This window comes from Antechinus flavipes, chromosome 2 (genome assembly GCF_016432865.1).
Source record: "Antechinus flavipes isolate AdamAnt ecotype Samford, QLD, Australia chromosome 2, AdamAnt_v2, whole genome shotgun sequence".
NCBI lineage: Eukaryota > Metazoa > Chordata > Mammalia > Dasyuromorphia > Dasyuridae > Antechinus > Antechinus flavipes.
In genome coordinates this window covers 590,803,291-590,825,351 of record NC_067399.1, presented here as the reverse complement: position 1 = coordinate 590,825,351, position 22,061 = coordinate 590,803,291, and the positions used below count along the sequence as shown (strand labels likewise).

Sequence of the window (22,061 nt, the reverse complement as noted above, 5' to 3'; positions counted from 1 at the left end):
GATAGGTGCTTTGATAAGTACAGTGATGTCCCCTTGAAAGCACAAAATTTCCAGTTTATCAACCTTATCACCTCTAATAACCTTCATGTAGATTCCTCCTCAGGTGTCCTCAGGGCTTATGATAATTAGATGTCAGTATTACTTGAAATTGTGTTGTTTCTATTATTTTGAACTTTGAAATTCTCTTCTCTGCTTAAAATTCTCTGCTTTTCCATTTCCACCTTTTTCTTATTTCTCTTATATCTATATTTTACCCTCTTTGTTTGCTCTAGTTCTTCCATTCCTCTCTATTTTCCCAATATGTGATTTCTGAATCCCTTTGCTCCCTTTCCAGTCTTAATCGGTTTTGTGATCTTGGCTAACTCACTGAATTTCTTGCCTGTATCTTAAATGGTGCTAATCTGCAATCATCCATCTTCCCTGCTCTTTCTTCTGAAGAAAGTCACATAACTGAACTAATATTATCACAGGATTTTGAGACTGAAAGAACCTAAGGGGTCATTTGATTAAACATCTGTCTGTATAAAAGTATCTTTTACAGCATGCCTTAGAAGTGATTGTCCAAACTTGAAAGAGCTTCACTGGAAAATGATCATACCACCACTATTACCACTACCACCACCATCATCACCACCACCTGAAGTAACCTATTCAACTTTTAAATAGTTTTTGTGAAAAAGTGAGTTTGTTTTTCCTTTTTTTATAAGATCAAATCTACTTTTTTGCAATTTCCATCCCATTGCTTCTAATTTTCCCCCAAAGACAAGCAGAAAAAAATCTAAAAAATTTTTTCATAACAACACATCAAATACTTAAAGGCAGCTCTCATGCTTTCTCTCTGCTAAATCCTGTCTTGTTCAAGCTAAATATCCTGATTTCTTTTTGATTTTCATGCAGCATGATCTTTTGCTGAATTGGATGGTGATACTTGATAAGTTATAAATATCATCCTTCAAATGTAATACTTATGATTGAACTCAATGTTCTTGTTCTTAAATGACCAGGGGAGAGTGCAACAGAATTGTTTTTCCTAGCCTCCCTTCCCTTCATGGTGCTTCTCAGTGCTCTGCTTTTTTTTTTTTTTTTTGTGGGCAGCAAGGGGACTGGGGAGGGGGGCACACTATCATATTTTTAAAAATGACCTGCTATCTAAATAAATTTCCTTTTTTAATTTTTTTTCAACTTGTGAAGGATTTTATAGAGGTCCCCACTGAATTTCATTGCATTCAATTTGGTTCAATGCGCTAATCTGTCCAGGTTTTCTTGAATTCCAAATCTGCCATCCATTATGTTAGCTATCCATTCAAATTTTCTAATATCTACAAAATCAATAAGCATCTCATCTCTTCTTTTATTCAAGTCATTAATAAAAATGTTAAATAGTACAGATCCTCATATAATACATGGAAATTCACTTTCTAAATTAATATTAAACATTAAACCACTAATGAATAATCTTTGGGTCTAGATGGTTTCAAAGCTATTGAATTGTTCTTTTGTGTGTTATAAATCTATCTTCCACAAAAATAATTTAATCACCAGATGGTGCTACAAAGCATTAAACTAAGTCTGTTCACCAAACAGAGCAGGCAAAAGGAAGTACTACATTCACTCTGCTATTAAACCAACAAAAAGGGATTGGTGCTCTATTCCAAATCACAGGAAACTCTGGGGAAATCTCCATCACTTTGTAGGCAGTTTGCTCCTTTCATTAACGTCAGGGTCATGGTTGGTGTGGAGTTATACAATCAGAATGGCTCTATATCTTAAATCCAGTGGGAAACTACCTTTTCATTGAATCTTATATTTGTTCCTAAGCCCCGTAATACCATTCCTTAGTGGTGTAGACCACTCATACAAAACTCAAAAAGAAATGGATCCCTACAAGCTGGATAATGACTTAGGAAAGTCTATATGTATAGGATATTGCATTTTTATTTTGTTAAACTTTTTCTAATTATATGTTTTTGGCCACAATGGGAAATTTTGCTGCCCAATAGAGTTTTGCAGATTTTGACAACAGTGTAGACAGATCTGCTTAGTAGTTTTGTTTGTTTCTTTTTACTTATAGGCATAGAATCAAGAACTAAGGAAGAAAAATCACAAATGAATTTAATTAAAGATTAAAATATTAGTCATTAATGGTTTAGTATTTAGTACTATTGTCTTCTCTGTTCTTTCATTTCCTTTAAGCCCCTTGCTCTCATAATATTTCAATTTCAGGCTACATTTCTTCTCTTTTTATTTCCTCCAGTAGGTAGTCAAACTTTCTTATTTCCATTTCCTCCCTTACTTCTATAATAATGGAAGAAGAGTGAGTAGAACAAAAGCATTACAAGAGAAACTTTATTAAATGCCTTGCTAATAATCAAGCAAAATATGTATTTATAGCTTCCTTTGCTCTATCAATATAACAATCATGTCACAATAAAAAATACATCTTGGCTTATCTACTCTTGATGAAGCCACATGGGATTTTTATAATAATCTCTTCCTTTTTAAAGTGTTCACTAACCATTCTTTTAATAGATTGTTCTAATTTTTAACAAACAATCAAACTCACTGATGTATAGTTTGAAGGCTCCAATTGTTTCCTGTTTTGAGAATTGAAGTAATATTTGCCTTTCAGCAATCTTGTAATACCTCTCATATTCTCCAAATAAGAGAAGAGAAAAAAATATATCAGAACTCATTGGCAACAGTTCTGTGTACACACATGCCAATTCTTTCAGGGCCATGAAATGTAGTTAACTGGACGATTGTCGTGGACTCATCAAAGGCTGGTAGGTGTTCTGTTACTATCTTCATTTTTATCTTGTATTGTGGTTGCTATCCAGTCTTTTTTTCAGTTGTATCTGATTCTTTTTGATCCCATTTGAGGTTTTCTTGGAAAAGATACTGGTGTGGCTCATCATTTCCTTCTCTAGCTTATTTTACAAATGAGAGAACTGAAGCAAATTGAGTTAAGTGACTTATCTAGGGTCACATAGCTAATAAGTATCTGAGGCTAGAAATGAACTTAGGTCTATTTATTCCAGGCCCAATGCTCTATCTACTGAGCAACCTACTGCCTCCAGTTCTTCTGTTGGATATTATTAATTATTTTCATTTTGTTCTTTCTGGTTTGGAGATTATTCTCCTGTTCCTTCTTTGATCCCTACCATCTGCCCCAAATAGCTAAAAAACAAACACCCCATCCCCCAGAACTAGCTCTTTTCTTTCCAGTCTCAGCTCATTCTGAATCTTACTATTCCTGTCTTTTCTTATAGGACCATACCCTACTTTTGTATTCATTATTTATTAACTGTCCTTGCTTCCATATTCTGTACATGATTTTTAAGATATGTAAAAATTTTGAATTAATTTAAAGTATTTTGTGACCTCTATGTATCTATGTCACTTTTATTTTGTAATTCTCTCCCTGTTAGAATTGTTTCTCTTTGTATCTTCAAAATTTCATTCTTGGGAACTGCCCTTCCCTTTTGTGTGACATACAGAATTTTTATGCACAGGATCCTACCTATCTTTTCTTAGAATGTTTTAAAACCTGTTCTCTATTAATCTAAGGTGCTTTTCAGATTCTATTCAAGTTTCCATTCTTCTATTAAGAATTTTGAAGATTAGAGTGGTTACTTCCTTCCATGTTCCCAATCATTTCCACAGTAGTACCAGCTCTTTCATGATCCAAAATAAAATTTTCCTTTGTTTCGTTCTCCACTTTTTGGTAAAGAATCATTAAGGATCTGTTTGATCATTAAAGCAAGTTGAGGAATTATTAGCGTCTCTGCTTTTAGCAGAGAGAATTTTATCAAACTTCTAGCTGTCTAAGGTCTCCCAAAATGCTATTATATCATGGCTACATTCCAAGCCTGTGTTTAGTTCCTAAACTAATCTATTTTCTCTTTCTGTCTTATTGACCTATGATATATCCCCATAATGATATAGTTTCTTCTTCCCTTAGTCTTTACCTAAATGTTCTCTACTGTGCTTCTCTTCTTCTGATAACTGTATTCACATGAATGAAAAATATACAATTCTACATTGCCTTTCCTCTTTCCTAACCTGTTTTTTTTTTTTTTAATATAAGGTTTGTTCTTCCAAAGCCCTTTTCTGGTCATAAATCTTATCCACAAATCTAAATGATATATATGAGGTCAGATATGCTTCCCTGCATTAGGATTAAAAATTCATTTTTCTTGTTGTCTACATTTTCTACATTTATATGTTGATCTCTGAGGCCATGAGTTTTAGTATTATATTCATTCTTGGGTTATTATCTACTCTTTAGATTACCAGATAAAATGAAATATTTCTTAAGTGTTTGACTTCAGAAGCTTACTAGCTGTGAGATCCTGGACAAGTCACTTAAGTTTATTTGCCTCAGTTTCCTCATCTTTTAAAAATGAACTAGTGAAGAAAATGGCAAATCACTCCAGGTTCTTTGCTAAGTAAACCCCAAATGGGGTCATGAAAAGTTGGACACGACTGAAAACAACCGAACAACCACAAAAATTTCTTTAAAAGGACTCCAATGTGAAAACAAAGAAAAAGGATCTGAGGAGGTAAAGAAGGCCTGACCCTAAGAAAGGCAATACATACACCCGAATTCTTTGAGCTAAGGATAGATATGAGGTGACTGGTTCTTGTGAACTACTTTGTGTACCTACTCCTATTATTCTTCCCACATTAAAGCTACTCCCTGTGGTATCAGACTTGGCAAATATACAGAGAGTTGTCTCTTTTTCTTTTCAGTTTTAAAGGCCTTCTGATTAGATGCATAAAATTTCAGGCAAAAATGTATTTCTTCCACTTTTGTTGAGTATATATCATTCCTGATCAGACACCTGTCATTTCTCTGTTTTAAAACAATGGTCCAGAAAACTGTGTTTTCTGGCATCATCTTCTTAACTTTCTGTTCACTTCTCAAATATTCCTTTCTTTTCTGAATCCATTGCTTTTGATTTGAATTAGTGATTTTAAAAAAATAATAAAATAACCTGCCATCTCAGTCTCTGGTCTCTTACTTAATCTTTGTAATTAAAATAAAGATTTTGGGTTCCTTCAGTCAGTATCATTTGGGCCTGCACAAGACATCATAATTAAGTGGTAGACATTTAATTTCATAAACTTTGAGAAGTTTCCTATCATACAAGGTACAGACTGGAGGAAGAATTCTCTATTGTTTCTCTATTCCTTATCATTATCAGAGGAGAGAAGAGCTGATTTAGTAATCCTTAGGCAAGAATGGCCAACCACCCCTGTTGTCTCATCCTTTTACTAGATGGTATCTCACCTGAAATTACCAGGGGATTCACATGATGATAAGATATGGAGAACTGGAAATCACATCCTTTTCAGGACATCCAGCTTTTTCTTGGGGAGGAAAAGTTTCATTATCTGTGGCTTATCTTAAAATGTTCACTGGTGATCCTCCTTCCTTTTCTTGTCTGCATGATGTTCCAGCTAACTTGTGACATCTCCGGATTTCCCTCTGTCTCTCAGATGTTTTTTCTTTGTTTTTGTATTTATGTTCCTTTTGAGAAATATTCTTTTCTCCCAGATTACCTACTGAGGGAAAAGGCAATCCTCAAACTCTTTACCTTCTTTTTCTGTGGAGATCATCTTGCACTTAAAGTATCAAAATCATTCACTTGTCCTTGGCAGAAATACAAACACCATATGCTCCATTCAGGTCATTGTACAGTTTCTCCTATATTCCACACTTGCTACAAGTGAGATCTTCAACATTTGTCCTTCTTATTTGTAGTACCCTTGGGGAATTATTGTAATAAACTATTTAGGGGATCTTCAATATCATTGTTGTTGCTTTCCTTAGTAGTCACTACAAAACTTTGACTGTTGTACCTGATTTTTTCTCCTTTCATTTTTCAATCTTTTACTTACCAACTTACCTTATTTAGCTTTTTTTTTTTTTTAACCAACTACCTTTTTTCTTTTCCTTTTTTAAAAAAAAATGTTATTTTTAGTTCCTGGAATAAAATAAGCATTTCTATAACATAGTATAATAATAATAATAAAAAAAGCTTGCACATGAAACTACATGAACAATTTTATATTTCTTTTAAATGTATAACACAATTATCATATACATTTTTTTCTTTCCTTTTTTCTTTTTCCAACTCATCCTAAAGATGTCTACTATTAGTCACATATGTATGCATATCTATATGTAAAATTATTCTATGTATACATTTCTTTCTTTGGATACAGATAGTATCTTTCTTTTTTTCTTTTTTTTTATATTTAAAATATATTTTTATTTAAATTGTGTATTTAACAATATACAATAAATTTGGAAAATAAAACATTAGGAAGAGAGCATACTGTCATCAATATGACTTGGAGGGACCAAAATTTTTTTAAAAAGTCAAAGAAAGAACTAGAAGGATGCTGAGTGTGCCCCCACTTTAAAAAAACTCTCAGCTATAATTTTTGAAAATTTGGTTTAAATACCATTTGCATTAGATAAATAACTATAACTTCTTTTTCCTAACAGGTGATTGGGGAAAAAGTTTGAAAGTATCTAGAGTTTGAGAATCAATTAAGCTTGACTCAATAAAGGTCTATAATTGACAGCCCGTCTTCAAAAGCATACTGATCTTTATATAATTAAAACTGTCATGCTTTCATTTTAAGCCTGAAAATGTATAATGGTTATAAAAACATAAAACACAATGTTCTTAATGTTAAATACTGAAGTGCAGATAGTATCTTTCTACAAAAAATCCTTTATTGTTAATTTAGGTATTATAATTGTCAAAATGACTTATTTGCTCAAAGTGGTTCTTAAAACAATATTGCTGTTAATATTCTCTCTCTTTATTTTAATAAACCTTTTTATTTTCAAAACATATGCATGGATAATTTGACAACATTGACCCTTGCATAGCCTTGTGTTTCAGATTTTCTTGTTCTTCCCCTCAGCCCCTTCCCTAGATAGCAAGCAGTTCAATATATGTTAAATCCAATATAATATTTATATAATTCTCTTGCTTCAGACAATATTCTCTTTGCTGTGCTCATTTTGCTCTTCATTATGTTGTGCAAACCTTTCCATGTTTTTCTAAGATCATTGAGCTCATCATTTCTTACAGCTAGTAGTATTCCATCACAATTTGTTCAGCCATTTCCCAATTGATTAACTTAATTGCAATGTCCTATTCTTTGCCATCACAAAAAGAGCTGCTACAAACATTTTAGAACATAGATCTTTTCCTTTTTCCCTAATAATCTTTGGAAATAGATCGTTTTTCTTAAGTTCATTCTTTGTCCTCAATTCTGCTAGATTCTGTTAGAGTTCTCTTCATCTCTTTTAACTTTAGCACTTCTCTTTCTCCAACTTCTCATCAAATCCATCCAAATTTTCCAGCCCCAAATCCAACTTCCAGTTTTATTCATAATTTTAAAATTCCCCCAAATCACCTTCTCAGCTTCCTCTTTCTTCTTTAGCTCATGTTCTTTTGCTATTCGCTTTCCCACAAAAACTAGAAGCTGAAAATGACCGTGTCCAAAACATATTAATATTATCTAATCACAACCAAAATTTCACAGCTCATCACTCCTTTTGATCAGCTTCAGTGATCAACTATCTCACATTCAGCAATAGCAGTTTTTAATCTTTTCTTTTTCTCTTCATTCCTTTAATCCCTCTAATCCTTTTCAATAGATGACTTCACTTCAAACTTTACAGAGAAAATGGAAGCCATCAGTTATGAAGGCCCCTTATTATTCCATACTCTACACTTCAAAATTCTACTCTCATCACCATTCCTCTTTTCATCTAATCTAATCTCTGAGGAAAAAGATGTCTTTTTGGTAAGACTAATATTTCTTTGTCAAAGGTCCACCTTCTTTCAATTACATCTATTTTTATCCCTCCAAAATCCCAGAAGTTTGTCTCATTTATCATTTTTTTTTATTCGTTCTCACCTTCTTTATCTATCTATTTTACATTTCTACTCTCTCTATATATATTTACTTTCAGATTTCTGGAGCAACCTCCCCCCCCCCCCCCAAATTTAACTTCTTTTGCATACAAATTTCTAGAAAAGATCTTCCATAAATCTTACTTTAGTTCCTCAACACCATTCAGTTCTCAACCTATTTCACCGTTTGATGCTGCTCTCTGAAATTCTATCAATGATCTCTCAATAGCAAAAATCGTTTTATTAACTTACACCTTTCAGTATTATTATATACTTGTTCCTTCACCAAGTCTTTTGCCTACATTTCTAAGCCTTTTTTTTCAGTTTCCTTTGCTGTATCATTATCCATGTTCTTTTTCCTAAACTAATCTACTTTTAGAGATTCTCACTGGTAGCTCCAAGACATTGTAGTATATGCAGCAACAACGTTTTGGTTAAAATTACCTTGGCAGATGGACTAAACAAGGTTGAAGGTAATACACGTTCCTGAAACTCATCAGGGAATTAGAGGGATGGGAACTCTAAGCATGTAAAGACTTAACCTAGTGGAATGGATAGATGAGAACAACTTCTTCCATTGGCTATGAAGACTGCTAAAGCAGGCCCTGTGAAAGGCTTAGAACTTGGGCATAAAAGATGACAAGATCATCCACAGTATCCTGGGATCATCTTGAATTTTGTCCTACCACTGGATGCCAATGACTCGAAGAGAGATGATAATGACTTTGTGAAACTCTGTTTCATTTGTATTCAATTCATAAACAAATCAAGATACCCACGATGTCATTTGTCCTCTTCAAAAATGAAGGATGTACAACATCATTATTCATCTTCTGTGTCCTAAGGCACAGGTATTCACCAAAATTCTGTTCTGGGCCCCCTTATCTCTCCATTTTTTCTTTCTCTTAGTGACCACACTTGCTCCCATAAATTCAATTTTCAGTGCTGCAGAAATGATTCATACTTTGAATATCTCAGCAGCAATGCAAACTCAATATGTCCAGAATGGTCTTCATAATTTCTTTTTCAAAGTGATCCTCTAAAATGAAGTCTTTTCCTTTAAACTTCTCTATTTCCATCCTTTTGCTCAACTCTAGTTATAACCTGAGACTCAGGTCCAGATTCCCTGAACATCCCTTCATCTTTACCTCAGCCATTTTCTGTACTACTGCAACACAAATACCTTCCCCAACCCTTTCCACCTTTAGCTTTGGAAAGTATGAGATAATTGACTGCTTCATTTTCTACTCAAGATTTTTGGGATAAAACTCTCTTCTATGATCTATTTCTTTATGTTTTGTATCTTTCATTAGAATGTATGCTCTGGAGGGTGTACTTAGGTATTTGCATGCCCAGTGCTTAGCATTGTGTTGGGCACACATTAAACTTAATAAGTGCTTTTCATTTATTTTATAGTATATCAATTGCCAAATCCTATCAATTTCATCTTTATAGCACCCCAGATTCTATCTCATTCTTAATCTAGGTTATACCCTCATCATCTCTCACTCTTACAATGGCAAAAATCTCTTATTTTGTTTCACTGTTTTCTCTCTCCATAACTTGACTCCATCTTCCATAGGACCACCAAATTTATTTTCCTAAAGGTTATTTCACTATGTCTCTCATAAAATCCTTGAATAGGTATCCCCATTGCCTTTAGAATAAAGTATAAACATGTCATCCTCTTTTTAAAGACTATAATCTGGATTCATTTTACTTTTCCATCTTATTTCATGTTAGTCCACTTCAGACATACAAATTTAAATGAAAGAAGATTGATTGTGAGCTGTTTCCTGATTTTAGCATTCTATGTTCAGCCTTAGAGATTCAAATAAACCATTTTTCTATGTCTGTGCCCACTTCTACCCCTAGGATGATGAACTTAAATAAGAAAGATAGGAGTTCAAATTTTGCCTTTGATAATTACTGTTTGTGCAACCAGAGAAAGATTCCTTAATCTTTCTTAGTCTCTACTTCCTTTTCTGGGAAATGGAGATGATAATACCAGGAATACCTGTTTTACAAAGTTGTTGTGGTGGTGGTTTTCAAGGAACATAATTATTTTAAGTGATTTATATACCTTTAAATGCTATATGTATGATTATCATTTATTATACTTATTATTCAAGACGCAGCTTAATTCCTCCAGGAATACTTCTTTGGTTACCCCAGTTGTTAAAACTCTCTCCTCCCTTGTCATATTCATTTATCAGTGTATATTTCCTTATATGTCATCAGGATATAAGTTCTTGAGTGCAGGAATTAGCCCCTTTTTAGTTTTGAATCCTCTACTAAAGACTACTAAGATGTCTTGAATACAATAGGACTAAAAATATGTTTGAAATGAATTGAATTCTTTCTCCTCTACTATGCTGCCTTACATAAGTATCCAGAGCCTTAATACTTTCAGTATCTGTAAAAATGGAAATAAGTACTTTGAGGGTTTTGTGAGGATCAGATGAGAGCATGTATAAAAGATTACAATTTAAGATCTGGAAGAGACCTTCGAGATCATTTATCCCAATCCTCTTGTTTTCAAAAAGAAGAAACCATTGTCCAGAGAAGATTCTTCTTGCTAATTACCATTGGCAAAGCCAGAATTTGAAATCAGACTTTAAAAACAAAAATTCTCTGGAATTTTAAAGTATAATGCAGGTGACTTTTATTGTTTTTCTTGTTACTATTATTATTGCCCTATATATAAGCAGTCAGTTGACAAACATTTATTATGTATTGTTAATACATTGAGAAATTCTGATGCTTAGACATCTCTATTGCTTATTTTCTACTTTGTTCAAGGAAACTGCCATATTTCATGGACAACTGCTTACGTTTGTATGCCCCTGGATATTGGAAACTCTATCTGACTTGTCATCTCCTCACCCTGATTCACCAAGGCTTTTTTTACTCTTTTCTTTAGGTCCTGTAGTTGCTGGTGTTGTGGGGATCACAATGCCCAGGTACTGTCTATTTGGAGATACTGTGAACATGGCATCCAGGATGGAAAGCAACAGCCTCCGTGGGTATTCTTTATATCTGGCTTCTAAGTCTGATACCCTTTCAGATCTTTGAACTTTAAACAGAGACTATTTTTAGAAGATCCATTTGCAGTTTTCTCTCCTTTTTTTTTCCATTAAAGAGATAAAGAAGGTCACAAGAGCCTTATCAAATATCACTGAGCAAATGACTTTCCAGACATCGTAGTGTACAAAGTGCTTTTAGCAGATAGAGTCTCTTCCCTCAGAGAGTTTACATTCTAAAGAGACAACAATCATCACACTGACACACAGTGAAAAGAAGAATGAAAAGATTTGGAAAATGAGGAGTTGAACTAGATCTCTGAGGTCTCTTCTGGAATGAACATATTGGGATTCCAGGCATCTATGATAGAAAACTCTAAGGGACAACAAATTATGTTATTCTCCTGGGATTTTGTAAATCAAAATTGCTTTGAATGATAGTCAATTTATCAACTGGGAAAAGGAAAATTGCTTAGAAAATTGGCCTAGACAGAATTTAGATTGACTGTTTAAAATACATAAATACATGTATATATAAATATATACATATATTTATATATATACATATTTTTGAAATATCTTTGAAATTTTGAAAAAGAGTGTGTTTCATTTTTTAAACTCTCTATAGCTCATTAGGAATCCATATCCTTGAAGCCAAAAGGCAATTCATGGAAGCTCTAGTCCAAGCCTGTCATTTTTTAGATAAGAAGAGAGAGAAGGGTTACACAACTAGAGGTAGAACTAAGACCAGAACCCCTAAATCTTTTCTATTATAGTGCTTTTCCCACATGAAAACAAATCATCCTCCCCCTTCCCCATTACCTCATTGTCTGTAGGTTTTATCCAAGCAAATCCAAACCCCAGACTCTGACCTACCTCTTTCCCTTGTAAGTAAAAGGTTTGTAGAATAGGTTCTCAACATGTATGCAACATATTGGCGATTCAGAAATAAGCTCATTTGCACTTCTGGTTACCAGAGATAATCATGAATAATACATGTAGACTTTGGCTCAGTAGAAAGTCAGCCTTTCTTCCTATTGAAATCTGAGGAGGTTCATTAATTTCCATTCTGAAAAGGGAAACCTATTTGCAATGCCAATGTGGCCCTTCTATTTCTGTATTGACCAGATGAGGATGAGGGGATAAGGGTGGGTTATAAGTTCTGCCTCCATCAGGGATGCTGCATTGTGATTTGCTTTAAAATAGGCCATATAATAGGCCATATAAATCTGGGACTTCTTGGAAAAAGACCCCATTCCTAGAAAAGTCATTACCACAACTATAACTAGCTCCGCTTTTGTTATAGCTCTTCGGATTCATGTTTCTCAGACTACTGCCAGTGCCCTGATGTCAATAGGGGGGTATGACCTACAAGAACGAGGGACCATTAAAGTAAAGGTAATGATGGAAGGCACCAACCTAGTTCATCTTTGTAACATGGCCTGCTATTGATCAAAAAACTGACTTTTTGCTCTAATACATGGAGACCCATGGGCTGTCCTTTTCACCTCTATTAGCCCTCTTTCTTGAGCAATGAGGAGGGTATATTTCCCTAGGTTGTATTACCATTAAAGTCAGGCTTAGGAATTTCCTAATTTTTTTAAATTAAAAATTTTTTAGTTTAGACATATACATTCATTTTTTTATACATTTTTATATGTAATTTTGGGAGAGAAAAATCAGAACAAAATATAAAAAACAAATGAGAAAAACAATACAGAGGGAAAAAAAGGTCAAAATAGTATGCTTTAATCTGCATTTAGTCTCCTCAGTTCTGTCTCTGGATGCAAATGGAATTTTCCATCCCAAGTTTATTGGAATTGCCTTGAATCACTGAATTGCTGAGAAGATTCAAGTCTATCATTGTTGATCATCACACAAAATTGCTGTTACTGTCTATAATGTATTCCTGGTTCTGCTTCAAACAATATTAAGGGACTTGCCCAAGTTATACAACTAATAAATTTTTGAGACTGGATTTGAACTCAGGTCCTGATTCTGCCACCTAACTGAACCAATAATAATAATTGCTAGAATTTACATATTTCTTTAAGATTTGCAAAATGCTAGACATATGTTATCTCATTTGATCTTCACAGTCACCTTTGAGGTGGATACTATAATTATCTTCATTTACAGATAAGGAAACTGGGAAAGAGGAAGATCAAGTAACTTGCCCAGGGCCATATAGCTAATAAGTGTCTGAGGCAGGATTTGAACTTTGGTTTTCCTGACTTCACTTTATTCATTGTTATCTAGTTGGATTCCCTGAAGCGAGATGCTACCTGTCCCCTTCCCCATACCATGAGGCACTAGAGCTCAGAAATATCATGGATTATAGTCTTCAGAGTTGTCTGATTGACTTATTGTCTTATTGAACATATGGACGTTCTTTGGAACTAAGCTTCTAGCTATCGTTTTCCACAGGGCAAAGGAGAACAAACTACCTATTGGCTAAAAGGAAAAACTGGTCTTGCCATCTCCCTGCCAGAGTTCATTGAAGAGAATGAATTCCAGAAACCTGTAGGGGTAAGTCTCCTTCCCTAAGAAATCCCAGTATGGCTCTCTTTGTTGACATCAGCATGAAAACAGAGATGTGACATTCACTGGACAAAGGTTTTCCACATTTTTTTTGTATCCTGGGCTCCTCTGGAAGCTATAGTGGCTTTCTCAAAATGATTTTTTTTATTAAGTGCATGCTTCACATCAGTCAAACATTACTAAATATAAACATTACATTTTTCTCCCTCCAAGTTCATGGCCCTCTATGAAATCTGTCCATGTTCAGTAGGTTAAGAAGTCTTGATTTAAGGGTAGTGATTAGACATAATGAGTTTCTTCCTTTTAAGCAGATCCCATCTGTCTAGTCTCTCTTTCTCAACTCTACTTGAAATCCCAATTGCACAGAGCTCATTTGGATTGGGGTGTGTGGTATAGAGGATTCTAAATGCTTTTCTTTGGGGACAAAAGGAGGACTATTGCTCTAAACCCTATATATTTTCAATCTCTCTCTGCCAATCAGCTTCCTCAGGAACCCAAGGTTTCTAGTTCATTAGCTCAGAAATTATACTGATTGATAACCTCACATTGGAAGAGGAGAAAGGGAAAGAACAGAACAATTTCTTCCTTTTTCTGGTAGACAGAAAAAAAATGCCTATAATGATCATGCTTTTGTTTTCCTGGATGCTGGTCTCTTAAACTCATAGACTTTGTTTCCCTTATCTGTTGATTAGTCTTCAATTCCCAATTCAGGAAAACCTTCAAACACATTCAATGGCACCAAATACATTAATGGGTATGTTTTCATCTGAAAACTAAGGGGGTGAAACTAGTATAACGCTGAAAAGATCAATAGTCAATATAGACAAACCCTGTTTTATAGAAGTTCACAGAGATTGAGGATTTTGTTTGCTTGTTTTAAAAATTAAAGGATTTTGGGGAACCCTGCCTAGATTGTACAGACGTCGTTTTTCCAACAGCATGCACTCACATCATATCCTTGTCACGTTTTGATAATTCTCACAATATTTCAAACTTTTTCATTTTTATTATATCTGATAGGGAGATATGTGATCAATGATCTTTGATGTTTCTCTTGCCATTGATTTGGAGGAGCATGAACTACACCCATACAACATAGCCAACTTAATCAATAAATGCTGTATGTGTTCTGATTCCTCCACCCACTTGCTGTTCCATCTCTTTCCCTTTCTGGACTTCCCTATTCCATAAGACACTACAACATTGAAATCGGGCCAATTAATAATCTTACAATGGACTTGTAAGTGTTCAAGTGAAAAAGTCAATAAATGCAGTAAATTTCGCTTTTGCCTTGTTTTAAGAAATTGCCACAACTATCTCAACCTTCAGCAACCATCACTCTGATCATCATTAAGGAAAAGACCTTTCACCCTCAAAAAGTTTATGATTTACTGAGGGCTCAGTTGATGATTAGTATTTTTTTGGTGATAAAACATTTCAAAATCAAAGTATATACCTTGGTTTTAGATATAATACTATTGCACACATAGTAGACTACAGTAAAGTGTAAATATAACTTTTATATGCACTGGAAAACAAAAAAAAAATGTGACATGTTTTATTGCAATATTCACTTCATTGTGGTGGTCTGGAACTGAACCTATAATATATCTGAATTATGCTTGTATATGAGAATATATATTTTGAACCTCTTTCTTTACTATTGACCTTAATCAATCAATCAATCATTGTTTATTATGTGCCAGGCTCTGGAGATACAAGTACAAAGAATATAATGACCTTTATTTTCAAGACGCCTACATTAAAATATAAATATAAAGAGAAAAAATAAAAATAATACAAAGTCATTAAAGGAAAAATAATTTGAGAGAGAGGGCACTAGAAACAGGGGATCAGATAAGGCTTCATAGAGAAGATGATGCTTGAATTATATCTTAAAGGAACAAAGGAATTCTGTGAGGTAGACGTAGAAAAGTGATTCATTTCAGGTGTGAGGGATAACTAGGGCAAAGACCCAGAGATAGGAAATAGAATATGTGATGAACAGAGAAAAAGACAATTTGGTTAGATTTCTGAATTTATGTAGACTAAGGTACAAGGAGTTTGGAGAGGTAGATTGGAGACAGATTTAAATAAAATATTTTATTCTAGAGGCAATAGGTAGTTACTGGAATTTTTTTCTGAGTGGGGAACTGACATGTTCAACATTTTCCCTTCCAAAATTGATTCTAGATTCTTACTTTTTTTTTTTTTTTGCTTGGCTTTTTCTATTCATGAGACAAAAGAAAATAGCCATTTCCTAAAATCTTACCCTATTAGTATCACCTCCATCCCATTTCATGAGAATCACCATGAGTAATCACCTTTCAACACTGTGAATATTTTTCTTTTTATTAAAAGGAATAATATTCTTTGCCATGTTCCTTCTAGTTGTGAGTATAACAGATTTATTAAGGCATGGTGTATTTATTTTCTATTTATTGCCTATAGCTCCCCTGTTCCCACCTCACCCCAAACATTCTATATTTCACTGTTGCTGAATGTGACTGAAATACTGCATTTGATAGAACCAATTTTTGCTTTTAAGTCTTATGAGATTCAGATCTTGAAACCAAATATGAGTAGAAGTTTATTTCTTCTGGACACAAAGACATACTATGAGAGGGAGATCTTTGAACTTATATGCAGGGAAATAAACAAGTGATGATGAGTATATCCTTGGTTCCAATTTTTACAAAGAGAATGACTGGGATACTTCCTTTGGGTATATTTTATCTCATGGGATTTGATGTTGAATTTAGAATTTTTAAAGAGATACTGGAACTAAAAGAACTACAAACAAATTTACTTTCCATGAACACTTTGCCTTTCTTCTAGTCTTGAAGGCAAAAGGGTTGGGTTATATGATACAATCCTCCAGAAACATATGGTAAGCATATAATATATACTTGCTGACAGACTCCTCCCTTTTCTTTCCCCTCCCTCTCCCTTTTTCTCCTTCCTCTTCCCCTATCCTTCCTCTCCTCCTCCCTCTCTCCTTTCTTTCTCTTCCTCTCTCTTTCTCTCCTTTTCCCTTTCTCTCTCTCCCCCCCTCTCCTTCCCTCTCTCTGTCTTTCCTAGGGTCTCTCCCTCTCCTTCCTTCTCTTTCTCTATTTTTCTCCCTCTTCTTCCCTCTCCCTCTTCCCTTTCTTTCGCTCCCTCCATTTTCCTTTCTTGCTCTCCCTCTTCCTCTCCTTCCCTTTGTCTCCCTCTTCCTCCTTCTCTCTCTCCCTCCTTCTTTCTCTCTCTTCCTCTTCTTTTTCCCTCTCCCTCTCTCTTGTTCTCCCTTATGTTCCCTTCCCCCCTCTCTCTCCTCTCTTTCTGTTTCTATCACTCTCTCTGTCTCAGTCTATTTGTCTTTCTATCTCTGTCTTTTTGTCTTTCTCATCACCAATAACCTGCTTGACATCTCTACCTAGAAGACTCATAGATATCTCAAACTCAACCTTTCAAAGATGAAATTCATTATCTTTCCTTAGAGATTCCCCCCTCCCCCAATTGCTTTTTCTGTAGAGAAATACAGAATTTCTCTTTACAATTTCTTTTTTTTTTAAATTTAATTTTATTTAATAATAACTTTGTATTGACAGAATCCATGCCAGGATAATTTTTATACAACATTATCCCTTGCAATCGCTTATGTTTCATTTTTTCCCCTCCCTCCCTCCACCCCCCCCCCCAAGATGGCAAGCAGTCCTATATATGTTAAATATGTTGCAGTATATCCTAGATACAATACATATTTGCAGAACCGAACAGTTCTCCCACTGCACAGGGAGAATTGGATTCAGAAGGTAAAAATAACTCGGGAAGAAAATCAAAAATGCAAATAGTTCACATTCATTTCCCAGTATTCCTTCTTTGGGTGTAGCTGTTTCTGTCCATCATTTATCCATTGAAACTCAGTTAAGTCTCTTTGTCATAGAAATCCACTTCCATCAGAATACATCCTCATGCAATATCGTTGTCGAAGTGTATAATGATCTCCTGGTTCTGCTCATCTCACTAGCATCAGTCCATGTAGGTCTCTCCAAGCCTCTCTGTATTCATCCTGCTGGTCATTCCTTATAGAGCAATAATGTTCCATAACATTCATATACCACAATTTACCCAGCCATTCTCCAATTGATGGGCATCCATTCATTTTCCAGTTTCTAGCCACTACAAACAGGGCTGCTACAAACATTTTGGCACATACCGGTCCTTTTCCCTTTTTTAGTATCTCTTTGGGGTATAAGCCCAATAGAAACACTACTGGATCAAAGGGTATGCACAGTTTGATAACTTTTTGGGCATAATTCCAGATTGCTCTCCAGAATGGCTGGATTCGTTCACAACTCCACCAACAATGCATCAGTGTCCCTGTTTTCCTGCATCCCCTCCAACATTCATCATTATTTTTTCCTGTCATCTTAGCCAATCTGACAGGTGTGTAGTGATATCTCAGAGTTGTCTTAATTTGCATTTCTCTGATCAATAGTGATTTGGAACACTCTTTCATGTGAGTGGTAATAGTTTCAATTTCTTCATCTGAAAATTGTCTGTTCATATCCTTTGACCATTTATCAATTGGAGAATGGCTTGATTTCTTATAAATTTGAGTCAGTTCTCTATATATTTTGGAAATGAGGCCTTTATCAGAGCCTTTAATTGTAAAGATGTTTTCCCAGTTTGTTGCTTCCCTACTAATCTTGTTTGCATTCGTTCTGTTTGTACAAAGGCTTTTTAATTTGATATAATCAAAATTTTCTATTTTGTGATCTATAGTGGTCTCTAGTTCATCTTTGGTCACAAATTTCTTTCTCCTCCACAAGTCTGAGAGATAAACTATCCTATGTTTCTCTAATTTATTTATAATCTCGTTCTTTAAGCCTAGGTCATGGACCCATTTTGATCTTATCTTGGTATGTGGTGTTAAGTGTGGGTCCTTGCCTAATTTCTGCCATACTAATTTCCAGTTATCCCAGCAGTTTTTATCAAATAATGAAATCTTATCCCAAAATTTAGAATCTTTGGGTTTGTCAAACACTAGATTGCTATAGTTGACTATTCTGTCTTGTGAACCTAACCTTTTCCACTGATCAACTAATCTATTTCTTAACCAATACCAAATGGTTTTGGTGACTGCTGCTTTATAATATAATTTTAGATCAGGTACAGCTAGACCACCTTCATTTGATTTTTTTTTTCATTAATTCCCTTGAGATTCTCGACTTTTTATTGTTCCATATGAATTTTGTTGTTATTTTTTCTAGATCATTAAAATATTTTCTTGGAAGTCTGATTGGTATAGCACTAAATAAATAGATTAGTTTAGGGAGTATTGTCATCTTTATTATATTCGCTCGGCCTATCCAAGAGCACTTAATATTTTTCCAATTATTTAAGTCTGACTTTATTTGTGTGAAAACTTTTTTGTAATTTTGCTCAAATAATTCCTGACTTTCCTTTGGTAGGTAGATTCCCAAATATTTTATGCTATCAACAGTTATTTTGAATGGAATTTCTCTTTGTATCTCTTGCTCTTGGATTTTGTTGGTGGTGTATAAGAATGCTGAGGATTTATGGGGATTTATTTTGTATCCTGCTACTTTGCTAAAATTATGAATTATTTCTAATAGCTTTTTAGTAGAATCTCTGGGGTTTTCTAGGTATACCATCATATCATCTGCAAAGAGTGATAGTTTGGTTTCCCTCATTGCCTACTCTAATTCCTTTAATCTCTTTCTCGACTCTTATTGCAGAGGCTAGTGTTTCTAATACAATATTGAATAATAATGATGATAGTAGGCAACCTTGCTTCACTCCAGATCTTATTGGGAAAGGTTCCAGTTTTTCCCCATTGCATATGATGCTTACTGAAGGTTTTGAATATATGCTCCTAACTATTTTAAGGAAAAGTCCTTTTATTCCTATGCTCTCAAGTGTTTTTATTAGGAATGGCTGTTGGATTTTATCAAATGCTTTTTCTGCATCTATTGAGATGATCATATGGTTTTTGTTTGGTTGGTTATTGATATAGTCAATTATATTAATAGTTTTCCTAATATTGAACCAGCCCTGCATTCCTGGTATAAATCCTACTTGGTCATAATATATTATCCTGGGGATGATTTTCTGTAATCTTTTTGCTAATATTTTATTTAAGATTTTAGCATCAATATTCATTAGGGAGATTGGTCTATAGTTTTCTTTCTCTGTTTTCAGCCTACCTGGTTTAGGTATCAGTACCATATCTGTGTCATAAAAGGAGTTTGGTAGGACTCCTTCAATCCTTATTTCTTCAAATAGTTTATTTAGCATTGGAGTTAATTGATCTTTAAATGTTTGATAGAATTCAGATGTGAATCCATCTGGTCCTGGAGTTTTTTTCTTAGGGAGTTGATTGATAGTTTGTTCTATTTCTTTTTCTGAGATAGGAGTGTTTAGGATATTTACTTCTTCCTCTGTTAGTTTAGGCAAGCTATATTTTTGGAGGTATTCTTCTATTTCATTTAAGTTGTCGAATTTATTGGCATAAAGTCGGGCAAAGTAACTCCTAATTATTGCTCTAATTTCCTCTTTGTTAGTGGTGAGTTCTCCCTTTTCATTTTTAAGACTAATAATTTGATTTTCCTCTTTCCTTTTTTTAATCAGATTTACTAAGGATTTGTCTATTTTGTTGTTTTTTTCATAGAACCAACTCTTAGTTTTATTAATTAATTCAATAGTTTTTTTACTTTCAATTTTATTGATCTCTCCTTTTATTTTTTGAATTTCAAGTTTAGTGTTTGATTGGGGGTTTTTAATTTGTTCCTTTTCTAGCATTTTTAGTTGCAAGCCCAATTCATTGACCTTCTCTTTCTCTATTTTATACAAATAGGCCTCTAGAGATATGAGATTTCCCCTTATTACCGCTTTGGCTGCATCCCATACATTTTGGTATGATGTCTCATTATTATCGTTTTCTTGGATGAAGTTATTAATTATGTCTATAATTTGCTGTTTCACCCAATCATTCTTTAGTATGAGATTATTTAGTTTCCAATTATTTTTTTGGTCTACTTTCCTGTGGCTTTTTATTGAATGTAATTTTCAATGCATCATGGTCTGAAAAGGATGCATTCACTATTTCTGCCTTACTGCATTTGAGTTTGAGGTTTTTATGTCCTAATATATGGTCAATTTTTGTATAAGTTCCATGAACTGCTGAAAAGAAGGTGTACTCCTTTCTGTCCCCATTACATTTTCTCCAGAGATCTATCATATCTAATTTTTCTAGTATTCTATTTATCTCTTTGACTTCTTTCTTATTTATTTTGCGGTTTGATTTATCTAATTCTGAGAGTGCAAGGTTGAGATCTCCCACTATTATAGTTTTACTGTCTATTTCTTCTTGCAGCTCTCTTAATTTCTCTTTTAAGAATTTAGATGCTATACTACTTGGTGCATATATGTTTAATATAGATACTGCTTCGTTATTCATTCTACCCTTTAGCAAGATATAGTGCCCTTCCTTATCTCTTTTGATTAGATCAATTTTTGCTTTAGCTTGATCTGAGATCAGGATGGCTATCCCTGCTTTTCTGACTTCACCTGAAGCATAGTAGATTTTGCTCCAACCTTTTACCTTTAACCTGCACGCTTCAGGTGTGTTTCCTGTAAACAACATATTGTAGGATTTCTCTTTACAATTTCTACCAAAAATGATGAGTCTCAGAACCTAAATTCGATGTCAGCTTTGCCAGTTTTGCTATCTGTGTGTCCTTGGGCAAATCCTCTCTGATTCATAATTTCTTCATTTGCAAATAAAAGGCTGAACCTCTAAGGTCCCACCATTTAGTATCCTTTCCTTCACTTTTTACCTCTTAAAATCCTTCATTCCATTCAAGAAAGCTCAGATGCCTCTTTTTTCTGCTATGTTCAGTTAGTAGCTCTCTCATCCCTCTAGAAATTCTTTATACATAGTTTTCATTCATTAATTTTATGAAGAATTCTTTCCTTTAGTTCAAGGGCTGTTTTGTGTATGCTTCTCTATCCAATATAATAGTGTTTAATAAACATTTCTTGAATGAATTGAATGAGTGAATCCCAGGTTTCTATGACCATTCTGCCCTGTAGAAGCCAATCCATGGGTCTTTGTAAATAATCTCCCCCTTTTCATTTTTACAGGAGCTTCTTCTTACCAGGGATCCTCAAGAGAAGAAAACAGAAGCCACCTAAACAAAGTTTGGAAGGAGGCATTTGTGAGAAGATGCCTTTTCTCCTGCATCAGCCATGGAGAGGGACACAGCTCTCTTACTCAGTTTCTTTCACTCTGCATCAGAAAAATAGTTTTAGAACTGGTAGGATATTTGGTGAACTTCATTGTTTTCAGCAGTTAAAGGCGGCAAGTTCCCCCATGATGATTCTTAGCACTGTCTGTCCAATTTTGGCTACTTTTTTTTTGCTTAGGAAACCATGATATGCTAAGTAGAATGGTGGACTAGGACACAGTAGATCCAGATTCAAACTCCAGACCTACCACTTACTATCTGGTTAAATCATTCCCTTATTCTGGTTCTCAATTTCC

General features: G+C 34.3%; 1 protein-coding gene across 1 annotated transcript in view; it reads left to right on the top strand.

The window, feature by feature from the left end:
- Positions 1-21,712, top strand: part of LOC127546925 (guanylate cyclase 2G-like) — a 69,046-nt gene extending 47,334 nt beyond the window's left edge. The window contains exons 18-21 of the mRNA XM_051973814.1: positions 10,870-10,968; positions 12,276-12,367; positions 13,397-13,498; positions 21,662-21,712. Coding sequence (XP_051829774.1) covers positions 10,870-10,968; positions 12,276-12,367; positions 13,397-13,498; positions 21,662-21,712 — 344 coding nt within the window. The remainder of the gene's footprint in view (positions 1-10,869; positions 10,969-12,275; positions 12,368-13,396; positions 13,499-21,661) is intronic.
- The last annotated feature ends 349 nt before the right edge of the window (positions 21,713-22,061 follow it).